This window comes from Orbicella faveolata, unplaced genomic scaffold, assembly GCF_042242905.1.
Source record: "Orbicella faveolata isolate gen_17 unplaced genomic scaffold, um_ofav_v1 contig_35, whole genome shotgun sequence".
Lineage (NCBI taxonomy): Eukaryota > Metazoa > Cnidaria > Anthozoa > Scleractinia > Merulinidae > Orbicella > Orbicella faveolata.
This window is the reverse complement of record NW_028301564.1, coordinates 18468605-18487412: the sequence shown is the minus strand read 5'-3', so window position 1 is coordinate 18487412 and position 18808 is coordinate 18468605. Positions and strand designations below refer to the sequence as shown.

The window sequence follows — 18808 nt, the reverse complement described above, 5'->3', positions numbered from 1 at the left end:
TCCTCTTTGGAAGAAAAGAAGCAGCCACGGTACAGGAAGACACGAAGGAGGTTTTGGTCAACTTTTTGAAAACGTAGCTTGGCATCGAAGTGGCTGATGAAATAGAAATCCAGAGGACACATCGGATTGGAAAGCGGAGCTCCTCCGACGGAAAACCTAAGCAGATTATTGCACGCTTCTTGAGGGCCCTCAAGAAGCCGGCAAGACCCTTTCTGCTAGTAGCTTTATTGCTAACAGCTTTTGCTGGCTACTTTTCTAATTGCGTGATTGTGTGTTGTAATTTTGTTCTGTCCTTTTTGTTAACTTCCTTAGAGACTAACATGTTGATTGCTTTATATACCAGGGTGGAGGACGTGCATAGCACCTACGACTTGAGCTTCATGTGTATGGAGTTCTGTATACATATTCACTGGTCCACCAGCTTTATTATGTTTGTTGCCTCTCAGTATTTCTATGAAACGTAATTCAAAATTTTAAAATATTATCATTAAATGTTCCAGGGATTCGTTCTTTTGACGAAAGAGAAGCACTGTTTCACTGGTTAGTGAAAGAGAAGTCTGATATTATTATTATTTTTTTTTTTACAAGAAACATACAGCACCCTAGGAGTTGAAAATATTTGGAACCGGAGGCAAACCTCACATGAACTGAATCTTGTAAAAATGTTGAGAATTTGTGTTCATTTTTTGATTTTATTGGTAGCTACAGAATCAGAAATCCTGATGTTAGACGATTTACATGGAGACAGAAAAACCCCTATAGTGCAGCTCCGTTTGGATTTTTGGTTAATTAACAGCACCATTGAGGAAGAAGTGGAGAATGTAGATATCATTCCTGCAGTAAAGAGTGATCATTCCGCCGTCTTATTGCATATACAGTAAACGGAATTGAGGAAACAGGACGGGGCCCTTCTTTTTGGAAATTTAACTCCAGCCTTTTAGAGGATGATGATTATACAAAACTAGTAACCGATAAATATAGTGATTGGCTAGAGGAAGGAAAAGATTTTCAAGACCTTAGGATCCTTTGGGATTCCATAAAGTGCAAGATCCACCATGAAACAAACTATTACAGTAAGCAGAGGGCTAGAAATCGAAGGGAGAAACTATCAGCACTGGAGGGAAAAATCAAAGAATGTAAAGCAAAATGTGATACACATCCAACTCCAGAAAATTTAAATGATTTGGAAATCCTTCAAATTGAATATGATCGACACTATGAATATATGGCTCAAAGAGCAATTATTGGAGCAAGAGCGAATTGGTATGAACATGGCGAGAAAAGTAATGAGTACTTTTTGAACTTAGAAAATTACAAAAAGAAAAAAAGCTGTATTAGAAAGCTAGAAGCAAATGATATTTGAACGACTGATCTGAAACAAATAATGAATGAGATTCATAAATTTTATGCAAATCTTTATGACACAGATCGTCGTGATCGTGGTGGCCTATCGACTGACGAATATCTTAGTAATAGAAGCACTAAAGTATTGACGGACGAGCAACGGAGGACTTTGGATAACAAAATTACAGCAAACGAATATTTCGAGGCGTTGAAATCCCTTCAGACAAACAAAACACCAGGAAATGATGGCCAGAGAGTGGAATTTTACCTTGGCTTCTGCCACCTCGTGGCCATGGGGAAATGCCTTGTTAACGCTTCAAATTTCGCGCACGAACACGGACAATAACTGTTATTGAAGTTATCAGCGATTTGACATACAAACGAGGCGAAAGGGTCAATATGGCTTTGCATTGACCCGTTTGCGTCGTTTTCATGCCTCTTTAAATAAAGGAATATTTGACCGCAGGCTCAACTGCAATGAGAGCTATTGTCCAACTCACTGAAACAGGCTATGATTACTTTGCTAGAAAAGAAAGACAAAGATAGACGATTTATCAAAAACTGGCGACCAATTTCTATAATTCATGTCGACTAAGTGTAAAAATTGCACCCAAGGCGATTGCAAAGAGAATAGAGCTTATTTTACCTAATCTTATTCATCCCAATCAAAAGGGCTTCATCAAGGGAAGATCAATACTGGATGGAGATCGGACGATTGAGGATGTACTTGAATTTGCTAAGTTAACAGATCGTTCAGATATTCTCCTGGTAATTGATGTGGACAAAGCATTCGACTCGCTGAACCATTCTTTTCTTTTTAAAATCTTGTGAAAATTTAACTTTGGATCATATTTTTTGCAGTGGATCAAAACTTTTTGTACTAACATATCCGGGTTGCGTTTTAAACAATGGTTTCACCACCGATTTATTTCCTTTATTATTCATTTTAACTCCAAAATCGAGAAGATAATGAAATCAGGGTTATATTAGTTAAAGAAGAAATCAAATTAACTCTTTTCGCTGATGACATGACTTGTTTTCTCAGAGATATGGTATCATATTACCGATTAGTGGCGACTCTACACCTCTTTTCTAAATTTTCGAACCTCCAAGTCAACAATGATATAACGGAAATCTTTGCTATTGGTAGACATTCTCTTGATCAGACTAACTTTCCTCAGAAAATACGGACACCTATTAAAATTTTGGGAATTTACCTTGACTATAATGTAGTTTCAGGGGTGAAAACAAATTTTGAGTCAATTCTTAAATCTATAAGGGACATATTAAATATATGGAATTGGAGAGGGCATACATTACCAGGAAGAATACAGATTGTTAAATCCTTTATTATCCCTAAAGTTTTGAGTAAAGCGGCGTTAATTGCAGTCACAAGAGATTTGATCAAAGAGATCAACAGTTTGATCTGTCGCTTTAGTTGGAGGGTCAATGATAAAATTAAACGTGCTGCCCTTGTCAGTGATATCGAGGATGGTGGGCTCAAGAAGTTAGAGACTCACTCGATGATCCTCGCACAAAGGGTGATGGTATTAAAAAGATTTGCGGATAAAGAAAACAAAGGTGCTTGGAAGATAACATTGACTTACTCACGAGTCTCTATCAAGTAGGTGGAGAATTTATTCTTAAGTGTAATTTTGACGCGTAAAAGTTGCCTGTCTACCTTCCAACCTTTCATAAAGGGTGTTTGGACGCTTGGTCCATGCTAAACCAGTCCTTCGTGTTATCGTACGGGGATGTTGTCCACCAGGTTATTTGGAATAATAAAGATGTTACTGTTAAAAAACTCTCGATCTTTCAAAAACACTTGCTTCTAAAGGAATCAGTACGATTGGTGACCTCCTCTCTGATGCTGGACAGTGGAATCGTTCTAAAGGGTGTTGAGGTGTTAAATGCAAATCTATCGCCAATATAGCATTTTAGTTTAATGAGCATCGTTGATGCAATCCCTCTTGAATGGCGACAAATCATCAGACAAAACGCGCAGCACGTTTCTCCTTATACTGATGATACAATTTATTTGAATTTGGATAATTCTGAGGTAACTTTGTCAAAGGTCTCATCCAAATTACTTTATAAGGCGTTTAAGAGTAGAAAGCAAGTTCCTCCAACGGCCCGAAAATGTTTAAGGAGAAAATTCCACATTTTTAGTTTCACTGGAAGGATATTTCCCCTTTCCCCTTTATAGTAACGATTGAAACTAAAATTAGAGAATTCCAAATAATAATATAGTTTTTACAAATGAAAAGATGTTTAAGTTCAAAATGACGGATTCGCCTTTATGTTCCTTTTGTAAACGAGAAGTCGAATCCTTCGAACATTTGCTTTTCGAGGGGGAAATTGGGGGGTTCTGAACACCGCAATACCGCAAAAAGATTCGGCAAATACCGAAATATCGCAAAAAAAGTCGCCAAATACCGCAACACTTCAATACCAAGTCGAAACTCGATGTCATACCCACTCCACTACTCTGTCTGTCAAGTTTACAGCATTAGTAACAATTAGGAATTTATTGATGAACGCTATGTCAGGTAATCGTTGATTTGGACAAAATATATAAGTAACATCTATTGTCGTGTTGCCTAATAATTAACAAAAAATAACTTATCCTTTTCAATAGGAAAATGGAATGCGGAACTCGGAAAACGTTTGAAGACTAGGAGGAAAATTTCAAATACGGTCCAAAATGCTAAAAAAAAACCACATGCCGCTGGTTCGGAGAATACCGCAATACCGCATTTCGAGACTAAAATTACCGAAATACCACAAGAAAATTGTCCAATACTGCAATGCCGCAAACCCCAATGTCCCTCTCCTTTACTACTATGACGTGACAAAGACTTTCTGGGAAGCCTTCTGCTCTTGGCTTGGTGGATGTAAGATCAACTCTCATCCTTTTACTATAGTGGAAATTTTCTTTGGACTTTTTGATGCGGAAGAGGATTGGATTATGTTAAACGATTTGATACTGAAAGCTAATATTATTGTAAATTGAACCATGTGACTCCCTCATTACGAGTTTATGAGGCCAAGATTAGGGCTGTTTATCAAGTAGAAAAGGAGATAGCAACAAGGCGGAACAAATTAACAAAACATTCTGGGAAATGGGGGGAGGTTTCTGGCATATTTTAGCTCAGTTATAACATAGGTCACTTGCATGCATACCTCTATGTGTTGTGTAACTTAGATTTATTCTGCTTGGTTGTTTACTACAGTGATAATGTAGTATTGTCTAGTTGTTACTTTTTAGTTGTAGTTTCGAGTAACATTGTAATTGTATAGTAGGGTTGAGTTGTCTGTAATTGTTATGTTGTAATATCAATTTTACGTGCCAAAAATTAATAAAAATCACTGAATTACAAAAACAAACAAATAAATAAAATCTGTAGATAAAAACTCTATTAGTGTTGTCCTATGGATAACTTTGGAGAATGAAACGGTAATTTACTCGAAAAGATTCATTTTATTTTGTACAAACATCAAAATTCACAGAGTTGCGCATACAATTCGTCGTCCCGGAAAGAGGATGAAGTCTTCCTTTACGCAACCGTTATACTCTTTGGAAGGTATAGACAAACTCTGATCCCACTCGTCAAAAAGGGGCGGATCTAGGGGGGAGGGATGACGCCTTCTTCTTCAGATTCGCTTTTAAAATTTGTTTACCTCACCAGTCAGTTACACCATTTGTTAGTGGTGCATCCCGTCCTAAGAATATTTCTGGATCCGCTCCTGTCAAAGATGCTCTCTTTGTTCGTCAAGTTACTCAAATAGACTGCCCTGCATTACTAGAGAAGCGTTGGCCCTGGAATGTTAATTTTTCAGAGTTTTACTGACTTAATCAAAACTATAACAATATTCTCGAACGTGATTGGCTATCAGCAGCCCGATTTGAGCATTAACTGGTCAGTGTACGCGTCATGCTTGTAATTGGACAGTACGTGTCTTTTTGCGCGCGCTGTTGCGGTGCACTTTGTTGAGTAAACTGCTTTGTTCTTCAGCATTCATAGCGACGTTTAATCGTTCAGCGCTCAATCGATGGTTTGTTCGTTTCTCGAATTTTGTCATAGTTTTGATTATTTGGTGACAGGGCTTCGCTTCGTCCAATTCAGTCTGTAATTGTACTCGTGATTAACAAATCGGACTCCCGCTTCGCGGTCGTCCGGTTTCGTTAATCACTTGTATGATTACAGACCGAATTGGACTCCACTCAGTCCTATTACCTTTTTAATCATATCTCTAAATGGTTTGGCGTATAAGTCTTCTCGGATAAGGACTATAAACTGTAAACCCCGTCTCCTGCATCCTCAGTGTTTCATGGCCGTTTAGCAGAGGACGTTAAAGAATCCACATACTTATCGGAAAGAGTAGGACACGTAGTTCCCGGCGTTGTGGTCTGGCTTTGTCTCACGGTTGTTGCTTCACATTGGGTTAACCTCATTGCGCCCTTCCCCCTTGGACAGAATTGTCCAAGAAAGATTGCTATGTCTATGTCTAAGTGTTTATCCGTCTCAAATTTACATGAAGACGGCGTCTCTTGAGTGATAACGGCCAGTAAGTCCATTTGTGACTTACAATCACTGTTACATATATGGTACTTTGTAAGAATGAGTGTCGCTATTTTGCAGCTAACCAAAGGTAGCATAGTTTGCGGTGGAAGTACACAGGTAAATAAATACTTCCAGAAAACTATCGATCCTTATTCAGAAATGTCCATTTGTATTCGTTCTAAGTGAAGACAGGAAAAAAGATAAATAAATAAGACGCTCTGACTTGAACAGACACGAATAAGCGACCTTCCGACCTTCCGACCTTCGGAAAAAGTTAGAACATTTAAAGAGATACTCTAGAGACTTTAAAATTCGTGTCCTAGGCGTAAGTGAAGAGGATGGCGAAGACTGTATGACGATAATTCTGGATTACATTACACGTCTTGGCTTCGAACATGCAGCGGCTGAAGTAGAGAACGCGCATCGTACAGGGAAAAGGCAAGATGAGAGGCCAAGACACATCATTGCCAAACTCTATAGTAGGCCATTTAAAAGAAAACTACTTCAGGCTGCAAAGAGCGCGGAAGGGAAGGCGGAGCTCAACGAGGTGAGGTTTGTCGAAGATTTCACACCTAGTGACTTCGAAACTCGGAAAAAAGTTCTTCACTAATTATGCGAAAGGCTTTTGAAGAAGGGAAGGGAGTTCATTTCACGAAGGGAAAATTTTTGTGGACGGAAGGGCAGTCTCTTTCACGTAGAAATTTATCAATCCAAATATTGTGTTGATAATTGCTTAACTTTTTTCAGTCTTCTTACATCGCGTAGCACAGCAAAGGCAAGCGTTAATGTCCACCGTGCGATGATTTCATGTGTCCAATTTGCTTGTGCAAAGCTGCACAAGCGCGAATTTTGTGAATAACTCTTTGGCAGTAAATTTATTTACGCTTTATTCTTAACGGTAATTTTGCAGACATCATATCATTCATATATCTCAAAGTTGTCACTTTATGGCTCTAATTATTGGACTTGTCGATGTAAAGAAACATCACCTTCCTTGAGTCACTTCATAAGAATTGTACCAATTAAATATGAAACTGAAAACACATATATTTCAAATCGGACAAAAAGAATTTGTTTAAAGAAAAATGGAAGATTTTTGAGGAAACAATTTTAACTAATAATTAAAGCCGGATCGGATAATGCTATTATCAAGGCAAATCGTTAAGTTAAATAAGTATGTAGAAAAGAATTGACAATATCTATTTTCTTTATTAATGCAATATGGTGTCATCGTTAACTTCTGTAAACCAAACTTTATTCATTCTTCTGTAACTTAATTGTTGAAAAAAGAATTGTAATTGTTGTAATTGTGGAAATAAAAAAAAGTATATTTTAAAGTTGTCAGTCAAAAACTTCTATAGGAAGGGAAACTTATTCAGGTTTCAAGTGTCTTTATTTCCACACAACAAAATATAGATTAAGCAGAGACTAACACCTTGATGACTAAGAGGGACGTTGCATTCTCTATATTTGAAGGTATTTTACAATCAGCAGCTGCAAATATCTCAGGCTTAATTTGCCATAATCAGTAGTTCGTGATCGAGGTATATGAACACATTTTAATTCGATCTCGAACGTGGGCGATATCGGTGGTAGTCTCTAATATTCAATAAATAATTCTAGGAGGCAAATTATCTTGACGCTGTACACAAGTCATTTTATTGTAATTTAGTGATATGAAGTATATTCTTAATCTCTCGGAGACTCTGGGGATGAAAATGTCTCCACGCATGTCCAGAAACCATTATCGAACTTCATAGTCAAACCGGAGACAGGATGTTCTACTGCGGGTTTTGTGGGCGAGATTGTACACCCCACAGCTCGATTTACTCTCGTGCAAACGCGAAATACGTTAGCCAGTGACGTAATCGACCATTTTCGGTTTTCGCAGGAAGACCTAAATTCTGACTTTTCTTAAATTTCTTAACTAAATTACTTAAGACTGAGTTTGCCAGAGGACCAGGCAGGGGTGATACATGCCATCTCTCCAATTTGGATGAAACTTTGCCAGATTGAAGGGACTACCAAACAACTCTAAAAGACAAACTGGGCCGGCTGTGCGATTTTTCCCTTGGGAGTTAGACAATTAATTAACGTTATTTCTACGTTAATGACATTAACAGTGTCTTTGAACATTATTTATGGCCATTCAAGGCAACTGAACGCAAAAGTCCTCGCAATAATCTTTGAAATAACAGTGTATCACGAGCATGAGACCTGAATTCTATTCGTATGATTGAAATATGGGAATGAACTGCCGTGATATTTAGATTCTAAAGCATTGAGGTGTGAGAAGCGAGTTTTAACTGGGCATATCTTGTTGTTTAGATTGCTCTTAAAACCCTGTTCAAGCATCGCAGGTCAAGAACTTGACCTTGCAGTTTGTTATACACTTACTTCACACTCGGCATACGAACTCATCAATCCTAAGTCATATTCTTCGCTGAAATTATTGTTTGCGCTCACGGGCTAACTCTTGAGCTCACACATGGATATCTATTCCATTCTGAGTTAAAAAAAACCCTTGAATTATTGATTTTCCCGCATCAGGCATGCAAATTAATCTTCCCGATCTTCAGATAACATCGTCAATATAATTTGGAATGCCGAAGACCTTGGTCAGCGGTAAATAAATTTACCAAATTGATAATCGGTAGTTGACTTGCTAGTTAATATATTAACCTGAAGAGGGACATTGTGTTGTAAAAATATCCAGAAAACTGTGTTGCGCGCAGTTCAGTGAATGTGCATTCACTTTATCGCAGGTTATGTTATATAACTCGGATTAATTGGGTTATGCGTGACACTTGAACTAGTCACGTGATATAGCTTAGAACATTTACAGGCGGGATTTCCCTATTTATACATCTCTATTTATAGATTTTTATACATCGGAAAGTTAAGCATGGCTTCGCTTTTTTGCTCGTTTGTAACTTTTTCGAAAGAAAAGTGCAACATATCTCCACGCTATCCGGGGGTCACAGAATACTTTCCCTTGACCTCTTGTAAAAAAGACATCCGGTCCCATCTGAGGACAGTCAAAGTTTCACAGACTAATATCCTCACAAGGAAGGATTTGATTCTCGCTCGCACTGGTCAGTTTAATGAAGATGGTACTAACATGACAATATGTCCGAGACACCGAGTTGAACATGGCATATTTTGGCGACCGATGAGAAAATGTGCGTATCCTCTTCATGGGAATCGCAAGGGCAAGCCAGAGAGGGGAGCGACGTTGGAGATGAGCAAAGAAATCATGTCAAAGTGGAACACACTCGTTCCAGTCGGAGCAGGTAAGGGAGGAATATATACTTGCCTACCGCATTTTAAAATTTCACGATGCCCTGGGTTCAAACATAACGTCGGGGTCGTAAACTGAGTCAGGGGTGGGTGGGGATAGGAAGTAATCAACAGAGTATTATTGGGAAGGTTACCATTTTAAGATCTGAATGATGATTTATGAAAAAAGGAACGGTTTGAACCTCGGACGTTAGCCTCCTACGCAGACGTTCTTTAGGCTCCTCACGAAATCTTCCGTCCCCTACAACGGGGAGAAGGAAGATTGCGAGACGAATTCAAAGAATTTTTGCATAGGAGGCTACGCCTGAAGTACAAACCGCTCCTTTTTTATGAATCATCATTCAGATCTTAAAATAGTACCCACTTCAAGCTGAACCCCCCTAAAGTAGTCCATTGTAGAGAGTGCTACCCAGGTGTCGTTACCATGGCATCAAAGTTTGTGTAGTCTGGAATCAGTAAATCCAGGCTCAAGATCAGGAATCACATCGATGGGATCATGGATCAAGGCCGAAATCTAGGATAAAACGGAAAATTTTTTTTAATTAGGATCAGGAGTAGTTTCCAAACTTACAGATCTTGTTACGAGGCCGGTAAAGTATGCAAATAAAGAGATGTACCGTGTTGGGCGCCCTGAGTGATATTTGTCTGGCCCAAAAGGGGCTATTATTCAAGGGATGCAATTATTTCTCATTATCCCTATATCAGGGGGTTAGCTAAAACCAGGAAGAGGGCAACGAACAAGACGATCTCTGACAAGAACTATGGGAACTCAATGCGTAACGCAAATACATAAAAATGTATCGTCGTCATAAGTGAGTGCAGTAGTTTTGATCGCACAAGGACTCATTTTCTTTTGGGGGGGAGGTGGACATTATTTGAACGAAAGGATATTCAAGAAAATGTGTCAATCACTGTACATTTTTCAAACTTCGCGTGTGTTGTATTTAATGTTTGACTGTTTACAGGAATTTGCAAACTTTGTAGAAATGATCACCTTGCCGCTGTACGAGTTGTGAACCCAGGTGAAGATTCGTTCACGTTGCAATCTGAAGAGCCAGCTGTAACGCAATCTGAAGAGCCAGCTGTAACGCAATCTGAGGAGCCAGCTGTAACGCAATCCGAAGAGCCAGCTCTAACGCAATCTGAAGAGTTAACTAGAGCCCCAGAACCCATACACCAGTTTCTCTTTTCACAGCTGCACGCATCGAGTGATTCTGGAAGTCAGCTGTCGATGGGATCTTTAAAACAATCCAAAAGGCAGCGGACTCCAGCTACGAATAAGGTGCGCATAACCAACGCAACACTCACTGCAGAGTTTTTAAACTCTGAAAAAGTACTTCATCTATTTCCCCAAGGAAAACTTACCGGAAGCTTGCCAGATACAATGTCATCGAACATTGCACTGATTTATTGATTATTTACCTACGAGTTATTAATTAGATATTCGTAAGCACATGTACACTCAGGTACTACAAATAAGAACACTGACATTCCGTTCTTGGTGTACAGCTGCAGCCTAATCAGTCTGGTTACCCAATTTGGTGAGTTTGAGGACGCAAGCTGGGGCCTGGACACTAAACGCCGTAATCGTTAGGAAAAAGTTAAAACATATAACCTCTAGTAGCCATGAAGATACACACAATCTCGTAAATTCTAGAATCGAGCCTTGCCCTCTCAAGGGTAGTCGAATGCAACACAAACAGATATTCTGCAACGGAAGTTTAGTGTTCCTGACTTTTTAAACGTAAGGTGGTCATTTATAAAATAAGATCCGTAGCTATTTTTAGATTCATAGTCTACAGAAAGGTTTCCCGGAAAACCAATCAGGCTTCCGCTGAGGTTCCAAACATTAAAGAAGAATCAAAGCTAATTAACTTTTCCATGAAGAATCATTTTCCCCTTTGTTGGAGAAGTACTTGAGACAGTCTTTATTTAGTAGTCTGAATAACACTCTATTGCTATTTTCTAATTTCAGCGAGAAACCAAATCCTGTAAGGGGTTGCCCTTGCATAAAGGTGAAGCCCTGCTAAGTGATGATGGCTCAGATGTATTTTCCTCTGACTCACAAGAATCCTCAACGACCATAGAAACATCGATGGAATGGCAGGCAACGCCACAGATACAAATGAAGCTTCATTCTCTCAACAATTTTCTAAGACAAGCTGATGGTAGAGTGAGCCCAATACGATCTCAGCTCAACACAAACGCGGAAGGTGTCTCATCATCCACTACACGCTATTACAAGCGAAAGGGAATGCAAGTTGTTGAGGTGAGTCTAGATGCTATGGCCCAAAGGCAGTCTAAATGGCTTCTGCAGCAAGTGCTAGAGGCGTACAGCCATTCCACCGACTCGGACGTGAACCTGCCTGCGAAAACATTGCGTTCCAGGCTTGTCACCCTATACAATGAAGCGACAAATTGGTATACCAGACAGCAAATTCTCTCTGTCTTTGTGGCCGATTACTCTAAGACAGAGTTACTGAGCTTTATTCCAGGTTTGACCAAGTGGAGGATAGACGAGGCCAGAAAACATGCTTTCCGCACTAGCCCAGGCCACATTATTGAACCCCCTGTTTTGCAGCGATGCAGCCTTGATCCAGTTAAAGTGGATCACTTTCTTGATTTTATTTCAAGCCCCTCCTTTCTCCAGGACGTAGCCTACGGGACGAAGACCCTAAGACTGTCAGATGGTAAGGCAGTAGAAATTCCAAATGTGGTGAGGACAGTTGTGGCATCCCGTCTTACTCATTTGTACCAGTCATACTCCTCTGAGTCTGGATTCGAACCCATGGGAAGATCAACACTGTTGAGCATCCTCAAGGTAACGAGAACGAATATGTCTAGTTTCACCCCCTGAACAACCAGGCTTGGAATTCGAAGGCAGCTGGAATTATGATACAACGAATAAGTTAATTACATATGTAATATTGTCTTTACTACTTCTTACCGTCCATCCAGGAGAATCAGGATTAGGCAGTCTTGTAAAAAAAAAAAGCAAATTATTTATTTCGCGGCAATGTAGCGTCAGTTATGCATGTACGTGGGAGCTTGCTAAGCAGTCACGAATAGTCCAGAGCGACTGTAGTTTCTAGGTCGAGTGCCCAGAAAAATTCAAAATGTTCGAGCAGAGCGAAGGCGTTGCCAACGTGTATGCGGCCATGTGGGCTTGCGCGAGCCCCAGGTCGAAGGGAACCTCAGCTAAATCCTCTTTTGGCTCAGCCGATTGCAAAGTTTTTCAAGCATCTTATTACTGGCAGACATGATTATTTAAAATGCTTTTGCTATAAGGTACAATCTTTATTGTTGCTAATTCAGAATAGAAACGTTCAGAAGGAAGACGTATTTTCATAATTGCTCAAAAATAATGCAGTTTCGCGGTAGCCAAAGTATGCACGCACGTGCAAGACGAGAAATTTGCATGATCCGCACGCAAATAATGATTTGTTCATTGGAGAGCTCCATCGACTTCGGCAGATGTTCCAACCAGAGGAGGTATCTGAGTGGGAAAATAGGACAAACGGTAGACGTTGAGTAAATCAGAGTGCCTCTCTTTACGTATTGTGGTACATGAAAAATTGTCTGCGCTTACTCCAGTTGATAAAACCACTGACCAACTTCCTGGGCTTATGTAATCGTGGTGGACTCTATCTACGGCGTTAAACAAGATTAACTTGCATGCCTAAAAATTCACGGTTTTTGAACTCAGAATGGAATAGAGTTCGTATGCCGAGAGTGTGAAGTAAGTGTTGACATTGATAAACTGCAAGGTCAAGTTCTTGACCTGCGATGATTGAGCAGGGTTTTAAGAGCAATCTAAACAACAAGATATGCTTAGTTAAACTCGCATCTAACACCTCAATGCTTTAGAATATTAATATCACGGCAGTTCATTCCCATATTTCGATCATATGAATAGAATTCAGGTGCCATGCTCGTGATACACTGTTATTTTAAAGATTATTGCGTGGAAGTTTGCGTTCAGTTGCCTTGAATGGCCATAAATAATATTCAAAGACACTGTTAATGTCATTAACGTAGAAATAACGTTAATTAATTGATTCTATAATATCTAATTTCCTTAGATTTCCCCCTTCTCTCTTTGTTAAAACTGGTCTTTTGTCACGTTGATTGAACAACCTTTGTGACCAAAAACTAACAGATGCCAAAAATTTTATTCGTGATTTCATCAGGCCAAGAGTGGCTCTTAGCCTTGGTAAAATTAGTTTTCAAAAAGAATGTTGGACTTAAGCGATATCTGAGTCAGAATTCTAGCTAATTTGCCTCATTGCTAAATCCTGCGTGACATAGGTATGCAATGACAACTCTTGATTGGCACCTGTCACTTCAAATAACTTGAAACTCGTGCTGTGAACTAAGATAGGTCCAATCTTTATTTGTATAAAATGGGAATAAAATTCATTTTATTCTGTAACCAGGAGTGGAGTCTAAATTTGATGCTTATTTTAATGCAATTTTTGGGATTTGGGGCAAAAAACCAGGGGGGGGGGGTGGTCTAACTCCCAAGGGAAAAATCGCAGAGCCGGCCCACTTTGTCTTTTAGAGTTGTTTGGTAGTCCCTTCAATCTGGCAAAGTTTCATCCAAATTGGAGAGATGGCATGTATCGCCCCTGCCTGGTCCTCTGGCAAACTCAGTCTTAAACTTCTTCGAAGCATTTTTCATACGGAAATAGAAACAAGAGAATTAACTTAAATTGAATTAATCTTGTACATGCTTCGCAAATAACAGGCTGCTTTACCTTGAACCTGCCTTTCACCATCTCAGATCAAGCTACTGTAGCTTCCTTTGGCATTTTAAAACTAGGCTGTAAAGTTGAACCAATGTACAACAATAGTTGCTGGAACTGTGCAAATAACAACAGATCAAAGATTGGCGCCAGTTATTCATGGTACAAATGTTTTGAATTGCAATGTGTACGTGAGCAACTCATTTCCCGTGCAGCGGTTCCAACTGCAAATTGGTTCCCAATCCCAGGGCCACGGAAATTGTCAGCAATCTTTCAAATGTACATCGTTTTGAATTCTTTCTAGATCTGTGACACATAAAGCTTAAACCACTTAAATCATTCTTTTTGGTTCATTCGTCCCTGATTGTGGATGGTGGTTAATCAAAATAACGATCATGTGGTTGCGTGCTGAGGTCCTATCTCTCCTCTCACCAGGCAGAAAGAGCAAGCAATTAGTCAGTTTCGCAGCCGGGATTTATCTAAACAGCTGAATCCCGGATCTGCATTGGCGTTGTTATGTGTATTATTATGCAAATACCCAAAGTTAAGCGTTGAAAGACGTATTAAAAGATAATTATCTTCATCTTCATATATAATGCAAACATAAACAAACAAACAAACAAACAAACAAACACCGTATTTTTTTTGAGCACTGTTTTTTCGACATCTGCTGCAAATTTCTCTCCTTAGTCTTTTATTTTGTCACAAAGACTATTGCCGTTTACCGTTACACACGGACAAAATACCGTACAAGTGTAAAACAGATTTTAATTCTAAAAGGGAAGTGACTGCAATGTTATGCAACTTCCCATTACTTGAAGAACATCCTGGAATTAATGAATTCATCACCGCTTCCGATTTAATCGGAATGTAAGTGAAGAATGATCATCGCAGTTAATTTTCCAATTTAAGCAATTGGAAAGACGAAGCCTGAAAAAATCAGGGCTTCAACGGGATTCGAACCCGTGACCTCCGCGATAGCGGTGCGATGCTCTACCAACTGAGCTATGAAGCCACACATTGGGAGCGAGGTCAATTAATTGAGTTCATATCTTCCCGTGAGTGAAATGATGTGAAGTTTATATGAAATAATTCATATACGAACTGCGGTATATGAATTATTTCATATAAACTTCACATCATTTCACTCCTCACGGGAAGATATGAACTCAATTAATTGACCTCGCTCCCAATATGTGGCTTCATAGCTCAGTTGGTAGAGCATCGCACCGCTATCGCGGAGGTCACGGGTTCGAATCCCGTTGAAGCCCTGATTTTTTCAGGCTTCGTCTTTCCAATTGCTTAAATTGGAAAATTAACTGCGATGATCATTCTTCACTTTCATCTACAACCACAGTTCGTATATGAATTATTTCATATAAACTTCACATCATTAATCGGAATGTCCCAGCCATACTGAAGATAATCGACGTTTACTCATTTTTTCTTTTCAGATTAAGGATATATGTTGCAAGAATATCGAGGCTGAAATTTACGCAATTTTAAGAATAAAACCCAAGGCTGAGATTTTGAAAAGAATAACATCTTCTGAGTTGAAAATTTGTAAATACAATTATATTTTTTTAACTAAACCGAATAAAATTCTTGCTTTCTCTAAATGGCAAAACTAGGCAAAATATGCACGCCATTCTTGTCCCATTTGCTACTCGTTTTAAAATTTCGCTACCCCCAAAAACGGGGCTATGGGGATGACAATGTCTCTACCCATGTCCAAAAACCATTATCGAACTGCATAGTCAAACCGGAGACAGGATGTTCTGCTGTGAGTTCTGTGGGCGAGATTGTGCACCCCACCGCTCCATTCGTTCTAGTGCATACGTGAACTTCATCAGCGAGTGACGTGCTTTGTCATACGAAATCGACCATTTTTGGTTTTCACAAGAAGTTGCTTAAATTCCGACTTTTTTTAAATTTCTAAATTAATTTTCTTAAACGTTCATGAATTAATCCAAACCATACAGCTAAAACAACTCGCTATCATGCACGTGCTTTGGAAATTGGAAGCTACTTTACCTTGAACCTGCCTGTCAGCATTTCACATCAAGCTACTTAAGCTTTCTTTGACATTTTAAAGATAGATTGTAAAGTTGAACTAATGCACAACAATAGTTGTTGGAACCGTGCAAATAACAATAGATCAAAGATTGGCGCCAGTTATTCATGGAACAAAGGTTTTTAATTGCGATGTGTACGTGAGCAACTCATTTCCCGTGCAGCGGTTCCAATTGCAAATTTGTAGCCAATCACAGGGGCGCGGATATTATCGTCAATCTTTCAAATGTACATCGTTTTGACTCCTTTCTACATCAGTGACACATAAAATGTTAAACCGTTCAAACCATTCTTTTTTATTCGTCTCTGATTGTGGGCGTGGTTGATCAAAATAATGATCGTGTGATTGCGTGCTGAGGTCCTATCTCTCCTCTCACCCGGCAGAAAGAGCAGGCAATTAGTCAGTTTCGCAGCCGCGATTTGCTTTAAGAGTTGAAGCCCAGATCTGCATCGGCGTTGTTAACTGTATTGTCATGCAAATACGCAAATTTGAGCGTTGATAGACCTGTTAAAAGAGTTTATCTTCATCTTCATATAATTCAAACACCAAGAAACGACAAACACCGTATCTTTCTATTTTTTTAGCAAAAAGTTTTTTAAGTATTTTTATATTTCAAGTATTTGACAATTGTTTGCTTTTGTATAAATTCAACTCGTGAACGTACGGTTGGGAATCCTTCTGCGATAGAGGGCCAGAGTGTCAACATCAAGAATTTACGAACTGGACTTTATGCCTCATGCTCAACGAGTTTGCCTTTGAATTCTAAAGGTCTCTGAAGAGTCTCTTGGCCGAGACGAAACGCCGCGTCAGACTGTACTAGCCACGAACATTTCACAAGTATTTGACAATTGTTTGTTTTTGTAAGTGTTTACTTTTCCTATTCTTTCATTTATTACCAAGACTGTTGACGTTTAGCGTTGTGCACGGACAAAACACCGTACAAGTATAAAAGAGATTCTAATTCTAAAAGAGAAGTGACTGCAATGTTACACAACTTCCCATTATACTTGGAAAACATCCTGGAATTAATAAATTCATTATCGCTTACGATTTAATCAGAATGTCCCAGCCATACTCAAGATATTTTTTCTTTATAGACTAAGAATATATTTTATAAGAATATCGACGCTGAAATTCACCGGATTTGAAGAATAAAAGCCAAGGCTGAAAAGAATACCATTTTGTGAGTTGAAAATTTGAAAATACAACACAATTATATGTTTTCAAATAAACGGTAAAAAATTCTTCCTTTCTGTAAACAGCAAAACCAGCCAACATATGCATGTCATTCTTGTCCCATTTGCTACTTGTTTTAAAGTTTCGTTACCCAAAGAAACGGGGCTATGGGGATGACAATGTCTCTACCCATGTCCAAAACCATTATCGAACTTCATTATCAATCAGGAGACAGGATGTTGTGCTGTGAGTTCTGTGGGCGAGATTGTGCACCCCACCGCTCCATTCGCTCTAGTGCATGCGTGAACTTCACCAGCGAGTGACGTGCTCAGTTGTCATACAAAATCGACCATTTTCGGTTTTCCAAGAAATTGCTTAAATTCCGACTTTTCTTAAATTTCTTAAACTTTTACGAATGCGCATATGGAAATAGAAACAAACGAGTTAACGTAAATTTAGTTAATACAATGCATTAAAACAACTGCGTTATCTTGCACGTGCTTTGGAAATTGGAAGCTGCTTTACCTTGAAGCTGCCTATCAGCATTTCACATCAAGCTACTTTAGCTTCATTTGACATCTCAAAGATAGGTTATAAAGTTGCCCTAATATGCATGTACAACGATAGTTGCTAGAACTGAGCAAATAACAACAGATCAAAGATTGGTGCCAGTTATTCATGGTACGAAGGTTTTGAATTGCGATGTGTACGTGAGCAACTCATTTCCCCTACAGCGGTTCCAATGACAAATTCTTAGCCAGTAACAGAGCCGCGGTTATTGTCGGCAGTTTTTCAAATGTACAGAGTTTTGAATCCTTTCTATAACACATAAGTTCTAAACCGTTTAAAATTCTCTAAAAGCAGTATTTTGATTAAATTACGGACTGTGGTTGATCAAAATAATGATCGTGTGATTGCGTGCCGAGGTCCTGCCTCTCACCCGGCAGAAAGAGCCGTCAATGAGTCAGTTTCGCAGCCGGGATTTTGTTTAAACAGCTGCGGCCTGGATATGCATTAGCGTCGTTAACTGTATATATTAGGGAGCTTAAGCAACGACGACGACGACGACGACGACACCGAGAACGACGCCTAGTAAAAAATGAATTTATATTTTACAAGGGAAGATCGCGATTGTCTAGATCTGTTCGGTACGCCGATAGCTCTAAAAACGTGTATAAGCTAAATATGCAACGACGGCGTTCAATTCCAAATCGAAATACGAAAAATTAGCCGTCGTCGTCCACGTTCCGTAGACGACGCAGAACTTGGTTAATTTACGTTGTTGCCTTAAAGACGACGGCAAAGAAATGTATTTAGCTCTTATTAACCGAGCTGGAGGTCTGTATGGGCGAATCTTGACCGAGGTCGTGAGTACAGACCGAACGCAGTGAGGTCTGTACACACGACCGAGGTCAAGATTCTCCTATACAGACCGACTTAGCTCGGTTAATAAGATGTTTATTATATGGCAAAGAAGAAAACTCTAATTCGTTTAATGTAACTGGTTTGCCGACAGTTTGCTTGCGAACGGCGATGAGCTTAACTTAAACCTGCCGAAATTTGCTCGTTCTCTTTACTTGTTTGTTTTGTCTTCAGGCTTTTTG

General features: G+C 39.2%; 2 protein-coding genes and 2 non-coding genes across 4 annotated transcripts; 3 read left to right on the top strand and 1 right to left on the bottom strand.

Annotated features, from left to right (window-relative positions):
* Nucleotides 1-8805: 8805 nt before the first annotated feature.
* LOC149103604 (uncharacterized) lies at nt 8806-10623 on the top strand. Its single transcript, XM_089274197.1, has 2 exons — nt 8806-9202; nt 10175-10623. The coding sequence occupies exons 1-2, from the start codon at nt 8815-8817 to the stop codon at nt 10621-10623; spliced, it is 837 nt and encodes a 278-aa protein (XP_089130323.1). The 5' UTR covers nt 8806-8814.
* Nucleotides 10624-11319: 696 nt separating this feature from the next.
* Nucleotides 11320-12208, top strand: LOC149103603 (uncharacterized). The gene has a single exon (XM_089272510.1). It carries the CDS (start codon nt 11335-11337, stop codon nt 12064-12066), a length of 732 nt encoding a protein of 243 aa, XP_089128636.1. The 5' UTR covers nt 11320-11334; the 3' UTR covers nt 12067-12208.
* A 2688-nt stretch (nt 12209-14896) lies between these two features.
* Nucleotides 14897-14969, bottom strand: Trnas-gcu (transfer RNA serine (anticodon GCU)). The gene has a single exon. It is a non-coding gene; the product is annotated as a tRNA-Ser (tRNA).
* A 183-nt stretch (nt 14970-15152) lies between these two features.
* Trnas-gcu (transfer RNA serine (anticodon GCU)) lies at nt 15153-15225 on the top strand. The gene has a single exon. It is a non-coding gene; the product is annotated as a tRNA-Ser (tRNA).
* The last annotated feature ends 3583 nt before the right edge of the window (nt 15226-18808 follow it).